Here is a 12,549-nt window from a genome sequence, read left to right as displayed (position 1 = left end):
AGGCTATTATCTCACCTGTTGAATAGCCTGGACAAGGATATGGACTGTTCCTAGGCTGAAAATGATCATTCATGATAAATCATCAAGAAGGAACACGACTCCTACTGTGTGTGCAGTACATGGCAAATAATAAAAAGACATTACACCTGCAAAGCAAACCTTACAATACCTGAAACTACTTCTTTATTTGATTTGATTTACCTGCTGTTTACCTGTGTATATTTATTAGGTAATGCCATTCATGTGAATCTAATCTTTTCTTCTTCAGTGTTGCTACTAAGCCTTCAGACTCCTGTGGTAACCTTGATGAGGGAAGTTGCACGTTCGGTGAATACCAGTCACTTCAACCTGTCGGAGGTCACGGAAAGAATCCAGGCTGCCATTGAGCACACGCTGCAGGCGGCTCAGCAGGTTAGACCGCCACTGTTCTCTGCGCTGTCGCATTTGTACATTCTGCATCGCTGTGTTCGACATGCCGTCAGCAGACACTGCAGTTAAAAGAACCAATCTGTGATCTTGGCATCACTGATGATTCGTCGATAGCACGCGATGCAAGAGCACGGTGAAGACTGTTGTTCCTTGTAGGTGTGGAACCTTTCTTGTGCATTCTTATTTACCCCTCAAAGCTTTCTGACAGACAACAATCACATACCAGAACACCAAAAACCCTGTGAGCTGGTTCACTGGACATTTGGTCAGTAGTGAATGTGACACTGATAAGAACATCTGATGTAAGATCTCGAAGAACTAGAAGCAGGATTTTTTTGAAAGATACATTTTAACAATGTTAAAGAAAGTGATAAAAAAATTTAAATGATTTAAAGTTTAAAATGAGGTGCTATAAAATGAAATGCTCTCAGGGTCAAAAAAAGAACACTACATGGCTGTTGTATTGGATAACACTTGAATGTGCAGTTTTATCGAGTAAAGCGGTAACTGTGAAATGTTTTGTAGTTTATTTAAAATGGAAATAAAAAGTTTGACTTGCCATTATTTAGATAACTAACCCGGATCTGTCCAAATGCAGTAAAAGTACCAAAACTTTGTACAAAAACATAGAACAAATTATAAACTGTTGCTCAGTGTGTGTGTGGGTGTGTAGCTGCTGTGTCAGTCACAGAGTCGATGATACCTGTGTGAGACTCCTGCCCTTTTCTTTGTTTCCTCTAAACTTGCACAACAGAGAGATTATGATATTTCCCTCCTGCCTCCGCCTTTTGTCTCCCATCCACTTTATTCTGTGTCCGTCTCTGTCTCACCTCTGAACTGGTGTACTCTGAACAATGCAGCTGAAACACAATCAGACCTTTGACGTTTTTGTTACCATTTCTCTCTCTCTCTCTCTCTCTCTCTCTCTCTCTCTCTCTCTCTCTCTCTCTCTCTCTCTCTCTCTCTCTCTCCCTCTCTCTCTCTCTCTAGGCTAATGGCACACTGGGGTGCAGGGAATCTCTCAGACCATGGGAGCCGGTCAGGGAGGGGGCCGGGTTGAGCCCTGCCTTCATGGCTATGTGGTGTAATATCAGCCTGCAGCCTGTTATCGAGGCCTATGCTGCAGCTATGACTCCCTACTCCCACATTAACATGACTGTGAGTAGATGCTACATTAAATGGGAAATTACCCAAAACAAATTGTATTTTTAAATAGTTTGTTTGAGCAGACTAAAATAATCAACATTGTGCCTAAAATATTCTTATTCAAGTACAGTTCAGAGTTGCACCACTTGGTGGCAGTGTTGACACACATAGAAAGCTGCCAGCTGCTAACAGTCCATTTCTCTGTGTGTTGCCTGCACAGCACATGGGCGTGGGACCGACGACTGTGAATGCCACAGCTGCCAGGATTGCCGAGACCATGCAGGCTCTGTACCACGTCATTGTCAACCAATCACTTGTGACAGAGCAGCTTATCTCAGCTTTCTCCATGCAGCTCGGGATGCTGGCAGGCCGGCCTCTGAGCCCAGAGGCGCAGCTTTACTGGAACAGGCAGCTCCAGGACATACAGTTACAGAACAGGTGACTTATTTACAGCCGCGATCAGATTATGTCATAGCAGACACAGTGTTCAGAAGTTGCATTGGAACATCACGACATACTTTTCATCCCCTTCAGATCAGACAGTACAGGCTGCACTGCAAACATGTGTGAGGCAGTCATATCAACATGTGTTACAGCCACAAGCAAAACCCACTGAACGTCACACAGTTTAAATCACGTTTTGCAGTGTTTTAATTGTGCAAATGTTCTGCATCCATTGTGCATTTTAACACACATGAACTCACTGCTCCATTTGTTGTTACAACATTATCCACAATGCACCAGTCAAGCCAATTCGATTCAATGCACAATCGCACAAGGAACTGGGAGCGACCACGCTTGCATTGGACTTGATTAATTTCTCTGGCTGAAAAATGCTGCGCCGATAGTGGCGTAACAATGATTCAGCTAAGTGCGATATCCTTTTAAAATTGATTTCCCTTTATACGCCAGCAGCAATAATGAGCCGGGCATGGTGATAATGATCACATTCTGTATATCGCCGGGAATCAATCAGGTCTGGCTACATGAGTTATAGATCATTTATCACAGTGGAGAGACTCAGCAATATGTTGTCGAGGAAAAAGGAAAACTAAGCGAAAGAAGAAACATTTCTTCTGGTCAAAAAAGAGAGTTATGTGGAGTCATTGTGTTTAAGGAAAAAGTTAATTAAGTTAGTTCTCGGTCAGTTGTCAATAGATGTGCTTATATATTTTTAATTCATTCATTAACTCTCTCCCGTCCACAGCTTGTCTTCAATCAAAATGCTCACAGACGAGCTGCGTAAAGCGGTCCCATCCCTCCAGCCGTACATCGAGGCGGTGGAGAAGGCAATGTGTTTCTTCATCATCAACTCCCCTCTTCTTCAAAACAGCAGCACCTCCCAGGACCTCCTCAAACAGACAGCGATGATCTTCCTAACCTCTGCCAACATCACCGCAGGTGACATCTTCTCCGCGATGTCAGGGAACGTTTCCGGACTCAACGAGGCATCTATTATTAACGCGATGAGAGAAGTTGTCAAACTCATGGCTGACCTGAAGATACTTGGTGATGACCCCATGGTTTACCGAGCCCTGGAGCAAATCCTGGCATCCAACGACACGGCTCTGATTGTGCGGAAGGTGGTGGAGCTGACTACGTGGTTGGGCTCCACTCGAGCGTCCGGATTGGATCTGCTGATGCAGGTGGTGCACAGAATGTACGACATCCTCAGGTCCATCTTGTCCCTCCTGACCAAGCTGAGCGTGCAAATGCCGGAAAATTCCGAGCTGTTCGAGGACCTAGCCGGGAACGTCATAGGAATGCTGAAGCAGCTGTTGAGCACCCCTGGTCTACTGTCTCCTATGCATCGGCAGCAGGGAATGTCAAGGCCACAAATGGCCAGCGCTAACCATTCAATGAGGGTCCGACACAAACGCGAGGCGCAGATGATGCGAATGAGGGACCCCATGGATGACTTCATTGACCTGTTCTACATCGACTACCACAGCATGTCCAAAGCCCTCAACGTTGCTCCCACCACAGGAGAAATCTTGGAGACAGTCCACATGTTCTTTGCCAATCCCGATCTGAGCGTTGTGTTGAAGGGAGTTACGAGTGACATGCCGTGGGGCATGAATGCCTCTCGGGAAGAGACCATTGATGCCGCTCTTGTTGGGCTCTCCCTCTTCACATTGCCCAGTGCATTTCAGATGTAAGTATCATTAACATTTGGGTCAAATATAGCTTTAAGGAATGAGGGATTTAAATTTCTTTGCTTACTCTTCCCCAGGTCGTCGGAGGATCTCCTGATGAGTGCTGTTGCTATGCTTACCGATGCCATCCCATTCTCCCCTGTGTTTAAAAATATCACCCGGGCTCTGGCCAACGAGTCTCAAGGTAACGTCAAAGTTCAGATCCGCCGTCTTCAGAGGCTTCTCAGGATCAGAGAAATTTTCTCGGCACTAGTTAAACGGAGAATACCCAAGCGAACGCTGCTCTATCCTCCCAGTCTCTCGTAATTAACTTTACCTCCTGACTATGCAGCGAATTCGCTCCGCACTCATGCTCGGTCTAATTGTCGCGGCACTGTGGAGCCCACACTGATGCTGCAGCTTGATCTACATACCTGCTGCGACACCCTGTATATGTCTGCAGGAGCACAGTCTGCCAGCCCGTGCCATTAAAACCGCCACGCAGCTTGGAAGAGTGCCACCTCTCGCTCTGACCTTCTCCGCCATTGCGGGACAACGGGGAAGACCGTAAAACGTTTTGTTAATGCCGTTGTTATTGTAAACATGATTATAGCCCGGCATAATTCATTCTGGAGATATGAGGAATAAGACTTCACACCAGCTTAGCTCGAGCTCCCAAAGAGCCCAAGGCCATATGGCCCTTCTCCAGCAGAAAGCCACTCAGCACCTTTTTAAATCTCATTAGCAAAGTAGAATTCAATCACTTATCCTGTCCGCCCTCGCTAAATGTCTCCCCTTGCACTCGCACAAGTGGACATCTATGACCTCCTTTTTAATCGGCGCCTGTGTTTGTGCGATAATGTTTTTAGTGCGCTGAATCGTTTTGTAAGCAGCTCCACTTCTCCACAAAGCCGCTAATATTCTTCACACGCACACACACGCACACAGTGAACTGTAATTGCAAAGGCCTCTAGGTGTTGAGCCCCCTGAGATTCAACATCAACATTGTCTAATTTTAGCCTAATTAAATATTCTGTCATCACGTCTCGCTACCTGAGGTGGTGTCTTTCTTAGGGCTTGTCAGATGTGTTTTAATGCACGACATCATCTGGTACTTCTGGCTCCGTCAGTGCCGCGCCGGGCCTCACTTTTAAGAGCGCCATTTGCTGCTCGACACTCACCCCTGCAATGGCCCGAGTCGTAATGAAGCCCAGCGGGATGCCATGTTGTTCTGTCACCTTTCAGACCTTACTGACCTCTTTTCCCCTTTTCCGTCCCATCTGTTCATCTCATAACCTCTCTAACCCTAATTTTGTCCCTCCCTCGCTCTCACTCCTCCCTCCTCCCTTCACAGAGATCCTGATGCTCATGCAGCAGACCATCCAAACAGCAGCTGAGCTCTTCCAAAGCAACATGACCGACCAGCAACTCAAAGAGAAACTTACCCTCCTGAGATCCCAGGTCTCTGCATTACCCCTGACGCTTTGACACAATCATCATTCGTCAAAATCAGGGAATTTTAAAACAAGACGGTCAATATCCCTTGCACGTTTAATGGTCTTCCGCACTATTGATGATAAGTTGCCAACCACCAGTCGATGTTAGCGGCCACCAGTAGAGGGACGTATCATCAGTTGTGTACCTTAGCTTCATTGGGTATTTGGGCCTTTTAAACACAAGACACCCCCTTCTAAGGCAGGCCCACCACAGGCTGATCCGACCTGGGGGTGTTTACATGTCCCTAACGCCTTGGGGCCCAGTTCAGATCTTTCCTCCTGATCCAGAGCCATCGGCTGCAGCGTTCTGCAGACTGTGATGTTTCTTTTATGGTTTGGGTGCAGGGCTTATCCATGCTTTCCTTGCTCTTTGTAGTGGCTGAAAACATTGACAAGATGAAGCTTTTTAATAAGCACAATTTTATTATAAGTAATTAACATTTGAATTATTTTGATAATGCAAAGCGTACAGCTGCAACACAACACTTATGCTATTGGGGCTAAGACACTCTCATATGCACCAATATGACAAACATGTCCAGTTTTAAAAGGGGGTTCATGCCGTCTCAGTTATGACTCTTGAGAGTTGTTGACCTAAAGTCTAATAAAGTCAATTGGCAGTTAAATTCTAGCAAAATACGGCTGCGACATGGACATGAATATTCAACAATTACAACGGCATTGATACATTTGGATAAAATGTGTTTTCATTGATGCTGACAGTGATGCTGATATATTTTTAGATTAAATGTCAAAAGCCATTATTTTATGTTCATACCAAAAAAAAGGCAGCAACTTATAAATCATCAGGTTATTCAAAGTTTGGCAAGAAGTTAGAATTATAGACCGAGAACTTCCCTGAAAAAGAAAATCTGCTTAATCAAATTTCTTTATTTAGATTGGATTTCTTTTTTAAAACCTAAAGTCCTGAAATGAACAATCTAGTTAAACACACCAACGCCACTGTGGGTTGCAATTCATGACTAACCCAATTTGGCTGCATTTGTTTGACGAGACTCCAGAAGCTCCTCATGGTGACTTACGTGACTGATTTGTCGTAGGTGTGCGCCTTGGAGAACACGGAGACGATGAATCAGCTGCTGTGGTTGCTCTCCATAGAGCGTGGTCAGCTGTGCCGCACTATCCTGCCCAGCCTGCAGATCCTGGCCGAGAGCCTGCTGATAAACGCCAGCGCGCTGACTGATGCCGTCTTCCAGAGTTTCATCGGGGAGCCCAAAACCTACAACATCGATTCGGACTGGTACTGGCTTTGTCTTCATCCTTTGCAAATGTTTTTCTCTTAATGGCTTTCTACTGCGGTTTTTACTTCTCACCTATCTCTTTGAGTCTATTCTCCTAAAAAGCAGCAGGGAGTTTCAAAACACAAATTTCACCCCACAGGATTTTAAAGTCAACTTTAAAACTGACTGTTTTTTATAGTCCATGATCAAACTGTATTTATGTATTTATTTATTTTTCTCTCTCTCTCTCTCTCTCTCTCTCTCTCTCTCTCTCTCTCTCTCTCTCTCTCTCTCTCTCTCTCTCTCTTTCTGTGTGTTTGTGTACAGGACGTCTGTGTTGGGTCAAGGTTTGGGCTTTAACACCAGCAACCTGCGCTCTCTCAACATTAACGTCACCTCCCCAGGTGAGACATTAGTCTGTATTTTACAGCTGTTTTATGTAACATTATGATATTAGGGATGGAACCATGTGGGGGTATTTGTTCTCAATATGATTCAGTACACAAGAATTATGATTTGATTATTACAATACAGCGACAGAGGATGACTGCAGAATACTTATTCCTAATGTTCCCTTTTCTAGCACCAGTTTCGTGATGGGTAATTCTCAAGATAAATCAGGTTCAAGAAATGTAATCTGAAACTGAAATAGAAACCTTAAGTTAGAAGCAGATATTAACTAGAATGGCCCAAAGTAAAAACGCCACTGAGGCCAAATTCAGTCAAGCTGCATCAAATTTCATAAACTCTAAGACATTCGTTCTCTAAATAAGTCTAATGTTTCTCATCAAGAACCATAAATAATTCACTGAGAAACTGAAAAATGTCAAAAACATAAGAAGGAAGAAAGAAAGTGTGAAAAGAAAATCCTGGATCAGCCCCGTAATTTAGTGGTTTTCTTTCATCTTCATGTCCCATCTTTCCATTCGAAAACGTTTTGTATAATTCTTATAATTCTTCTGAGAAACAAACAAACAAACAAATGGACAGGAGTGAAAACCTAACCTTGTGATCAGAGGTAGTAAAACCCTCTCACATATAACCAGTTATATGCAAACTAATCCAGTGCAGGTAACTGTGCTTAAAAAACTCAAATCTATATGATATTTTCATTGTAGTTTTTTTATGATCCAAAGCTTTTAAACTGTTCAAAATGTAGGATTCAAGGCTATGGTCCCATTTGTATTAAAATGGCAAAGTCTGCCTGGTCGGCTATGAGCACATCACAAACCTTGTTTCCATGACAACCGACAGCTCATTTCATCTCACCTGTTGCCCGCTCGTGTCTTTTTGTATCTTATGTCCCCGCTCCGCTCGTCTCTTGATCATCTAACAACTTATTAGAGCAGCATATTCCTCCATTGTCACCTTGTCCACGATTGTTGCTCCAGTAAACACGTTTGAAGACCTGGCTGGAAACATAATTACAATCCTGAGGCATCCTCTCTCATTGCGAATGGCTGGATGAGAAAACATGCCACCGAATTGTTGTTCTCTCTTTTCTTTTTAAAGAGCAGTTTCTGTATAAAAGCTGTTTCGGCAATTGGCAATAAAAACAAATAAATCCGTTTGGGAAAACACTTAAACCAGCTGCAGCATCCATTCTGTGATAGGAAATGTAACTGCTCTACAGCATGAATTATGAAATCTTATAAAACTAGATATTAAGTTTCAATATATAAAGAGAAAATAAAAACTCTTCGGCTCACACTTCTATGACTTTCTCTTCCCAGGAGCGGTGACGGTCGGAGAGTTGCTGAGAGATAAAGCTGCCTTTGTTCAGGATGTTCAGCGGCACATGGATTTCGATCCAGCAGCCCTGCACCTGCTGATGGGAGCCGTTGTACCAAACAACAATTTAGAGGTGAGCCAGCTGGATCCCCATTAAGCATCCTCTTAATAGCAGCACATACTGTAAGTGTGCAAGCAAACATGAAGTCACCGCCTCAAGCTGGGCTCAGACAAGAGGAGTTTTGGGCCTGGAACCACAGAATCATCGGGGCCGTCATGACAATTATCAAGCATGGTCGATATTTAGGATTTAAAATCTGTCTGTACTAGCGGAACCAAAGAGAGGAGCATTGGCGAGCTTTTTGAAATGGCGTCCGCAAAACAAGCTACTGTACGAGGGCAGTGCAGAGCATTACAAGCTAGTAGGTCAGACTACTCGACAAGTCAACTATAAAAACCGTCGACACATTGTTGTGCATTGTTGTAGACTAGTTGTTCATCTGTGGGTTTAGCATGGTACAGTAGTTTAATAAAGCAGTGGCAGAGGCATCTACAGCAGATGGGCAGCAGGGGGCACTGTTGTTGTTGACAAGTAGTTGACAGGTCAGAGTTGTCATGGATGACTTTAACAAGGCAGTGTGGGCGAGACAGTAGCTGACATGTGGAAGTAAACATGGCCACATGAGCAGATTCAGACGCTCGACTAAAATCAACAGTGTGGGAATACTTTACAAGAACAGATACAACTGGAGTAGTCGTGATTACTAATGTTGACAAATATTAAACTGAAATTAAAAAAATCTAAATCTCACTGAGGAATAGACAGTGTTGACCATGTCTCCCCAATCTTTTTCTCATCCAGACTTGTTTATTCTGCTGTCAATTTATAACCCGACAAAGCACTATTATTATTATTATTATTATTATTATTATTATTATTATTATTATTATTACAGATAGAGCAAGAGCTCAAACATGTGTGTCACGTTTGTTTCCTCGTGTCAAAGTGGTGACATAAGGGGGTAATCTTAAAAATATCCTGTAGTGTGTGACGTGCCATTGTTTTTTAAATGGTGTTGTTTGTGCATGTTTGAGATATCTGTGAAGATTCTCCTCTGGTTTGTTATTCAACACCATTTCTTAATTGGTCAGGGTCGTACAACTCCTGTAGTCTGAGCTCGGCTTCGGTGAACCTGAGGACACACAGAATTTGCCGGTGCAAAGAAGCCTTGTTCCCGTAATCCTCAGCAAATAATGTCGACCAAGGTCCAATTTTTCCCTTCTCATATTTCCCCACGTATCATTGCAGGCTGTGGGGTGCAGCAGACCTTCTATAGCTTCAATAATGTGCCATGTTTTAATTAGCATGTGCTGTAGACTTAATATTGCATCGGAGTATTGTTTTTTTTCTTGAAGCCTGTACAGCCTGTACACTTTGCTGAAGGCTGCTGCTGCGTGATGCAATTTACAGTAAAATGTAACCTCACTTTCATTTCCAGAGAACCCTGTAACCTTCTGCTAATGGCACAGAAGGTGCCTTTTGTAAAGCACGCCTGTTCTATTAAATACAATATCAATCAGTCTTAAAAAAAAACCTACTGTTGACGTTACACTACAATGGAGACGGATTTACAGGCCCAATCAAAATCACTCCACGGAGCATTTCTCCAGAGCAGACATGACTTAGTGGAATAAAAGGCTGTCGTCTGAAAGTCTTTGCTGGTACGACTGCAGGAAAAAAGTGCACTTAAATGGAGTTTATCAGACACATTATTGTCTGCACGCTGCGCAGGTGAGTGAAATACGACTAAATGGAGTCGCAGCCGACCTGTGCGACTCGCGAACGTCCTTTCAATTGGAGCAAACACATTTCCATAATTGCCAGCTCCAAGAACAATTGGATGCGGTTGACACTTTGACACGTGTTTGATTACCGACCATTCTTGAGGTAAAATTGACCCGTCCCCAAACATAATACATGTTGTCATTGTTTTTTTTAACCAAATGGAGGAGAACTTAGACCCATGTGAGTCTGGAGCTGCACCTGAACCTGACAACATCCTGTTTTTAGGGTCAAGACTCCACCCGAGCCCGATACAGTTAATGAAAGCTGCAGTTTGTGTCCCTGAAACACACGTTTATCACTTGTTTTCCCTGATTACAGACATGTGCAGTTTAAAAACATCAGCCTAGCCAACATGACCGACCCGACCAAACTACTTGTCAACTACTTTGTCTGAAGGTGGTGCAGTGGGTGGCGCATTCACTTAGATTTAGCATGTTCTTCCTGTGTCTGTAAAGTCTTTTCTTCGGGTACTCCAGCTTCCTTCCACTTAATTGGAAACATCAGTGTGAATGGATGTTTGTCTGTAAATGTCGGACCTGGGACACACTGGCGAACTGTCCAGGATGCACCCCGCCTCTCGCCCAGTGTCAGCTGGGATTGGCTCCTGCTCCCCTGTGACCCTCAAAGGATAAACGGTATAGATAATCGATGGATGGAATTTTTGTCCGGAAGCCTGTTCACTGTAAAAAGCCAACCATGAAAGTAGGAATCTTGTATCAACTACACAGATGTGCTATAGGAGAATTGCTCGTGTTTATACCTTTCTGCAGTTCAGCGCATGATGTACCATCTCCTGTTTCCTCTGTCGCCTCTTTCCACAACTGTCTTTTGTCTCTTTTGGAACAGATCCTGTCCTGGTTGGTGAACCTGCGTCAGTGCAACTCCACATCCTCAGTGAACATGAAAGCGTCAGACGCGGCCATCTTAAAGACCTTCTGCTCCATGAGTGCAGAGCAGTGGTACAGCTTCTCACTGCTGATGGTGCGCCACCTCAACATGGAAAAACTCCTCTACAGAGTAAGGCTCCGTCTTTTGTCCTCAGACAAGATAAACAACGTGGTTTACTGTGGTTAAATGTCTTCACGTTGTGGTGAACGTGTGAATGTGATGATTGGACATTGTCCTCTAACAGCCGAGTGGTTAAAGAAAATCGTTTTCTGTGGGTCCCGATGCACGTTGGATTCTACGGTGTGTTTGTTTGAGGGATAGATGAGTCAGAGAGAAAAGCTTTTATGTGAGAAAACGTTTGTTCACCAGACAAAGCTCTCTCTGTCACACAGTAAAAAAAAAATATTTCTTACTGTAGCTGATTCCATTTTATTCATGACAGAAAACACTGTCCATCCCCAAAACTTCATAAAACTATTCCTGTTTGAATATGAGACTTATCAAGATGTAGTTGCATTGATGTATTAATTAATAAGTGTAATGGTTTTCAAAGGGTTCCTCTTTTAAATCGTCTCTCTACTTCATGTGCAACGTTTTCTCTATTTAAGACGGATTTCACTTACTTTTGATTTAGTAGGTAAGACTTGTCGCACATGACAAGAAGTCTTCAGTCCACTGTATGCTATCTGCCTTGCATCAAACATATAGCATCATAGTTGTGTCCTCATATTATTTCAGTATTTCCGCTGGAGGACAACGCGGAGCTGAAAGAAGTGTGAATTCTGACATTCATCCATTCATTCCAGATAAAAGCTAACACGGCTTTGTGCCTTGTTACTTTGTAGCACTGCTAAATTTAGCAGCATGTAATTTCCCTAATAACTGAAACTGCTGATGCACAGTGCTACTGGGTTGAAATTACACCTTGACAAAAATCAAATGATGTCTAAATACAATGGAAAAAAGCAATGACAAGGACAAAGAGGTAAAAGTGAGAAATGCTGAAATATGATGAAGAGAGAAGTGGAAAGGATATTTGTGATGTATGTATGTAACTTATAAAATATATATTCTCATTAGAGTTTTTATTTTGAGGAAAGACCTTCATTATTTAAACACTTGAATTCAATTAACTTTAAGTTTTAAATATATCTTCCAGAAAATGCGACCTATTAAGCTTAATAGTGACATTTGCAAGATAAAGTCATACATGAGTAAAGACCCTGGGCTTTGTTAGCATGAAAAACAACCACGGCTTCCACAGCTTCAAAGATGAAGAGGGAAAAGAGAAAAGAGCAATGGAAGTGTTTGAATGTTGATGTGTTTCTTTCAGGTGGTGCTGTCTGAAGAGATGCAGAGCCTGGTGGTGGTTATGCTTCAGATAGCTGAGACTCTAACTGACATGATGAACAACATTCTTCCCACAATCAACACCCTGCAAAGCTACCTGCTCTCCATCCAAGACCTCAACCTGATGGCCAACAACGAGTTCAACCTCGTGCGTATACTCTTTACGTCTGTTCAGCTTCACACACCATGTATTCACACAAGTGTCAACTTGCACCAGCAATAACGAGGGATCCAAATATTTCGGTGCTCTAAAATCCTCCTCTGACTCTTCTCTGCTGTGTAACGCT

At 43.2% G+C, this 12,549-nt stretch overlaps 1 protein-coding gene across 2 annotated transcripts in view; it reads left to right on the top strand.

Moving 5' to 3' along the window:
• Nucleotides 1-12,549, top strand: part of abca12 (ATP-binding cassette, sub-family A (ABC1), member 12) — a 74,665-nt gene that overhangs the window by 24,913 nt on the left and 37,203 nt on the right. For both annotated transcript variants that reach the window (XM_034574050.1, XM_034574051.1), the window contains 11 exons: nucleotides 269-411; nucleotides 1,420-1,587; nucleotides 1,796-2,013; nucleotides 2,783-3,730; nucleotides 3,809-3,915; nucleotides 5,065-5,171; nucleotides 6,268-6,467; nucleotides 6,775-6,851; nucleotides 8,181-8,311; nucleotides 10,871-11,041; nucleotides 12,246-12,410. In XM_034574050.1, the coding sequence (XP_034429941.1) occupies nucleotides 269-411; nucleotides 1,420-1,587; nucleotides 1,796-2,013; nucleotides 2,783-3,730; nucleotides 3,809-3,915; nucleotides 5,065-5,171; nucleotides 6,268-6,467; nucleotides 6,775-6,851; nucleotides 8,181-8,311; nucleotides 10,871-11,041; nucleotides 12,246-12,410 (2,435 nt within the window). The remainder of the gene's footprint in view (nucleotides 1-268; nucleotides 412-1,419; nucleotides 1,588-1,795; nucleotides 2,014-2,782; nucleotides 3,731-3,808; nucleotides 3,916-5,064; nucleotides 5,172-6,267; nucleotides 6,468-6,774; nucleotides 6,852-8,180; nucleotides 8,312-10,870; nucleotides 11,042-12,245; nucleotides 12,411-12,549) is intronic.

Source organism: Hippoglossus hippoglossus, chromosome 21 (genome assembly GCF_009819705.1).
Source record: "Hippoglossus hippoglossus isolate fHipHip1 chromosome 21, fHipHip1.pri, whole genome shotgun sequence".
Taxonomy (NCBI): domain Eukaryota; kingdom Metazoa; phylum Chordata; class Actinopteri; order Pleuronectiformes; family Pleuronectidae; genus Hippoglossus; species Hippoglossus hippoglossus.
The sequence above is the reverse complement of the archived record's forward strand: the minus strand, read 5'-3'. Positions and strand labels throughout refer to the sequence as shown.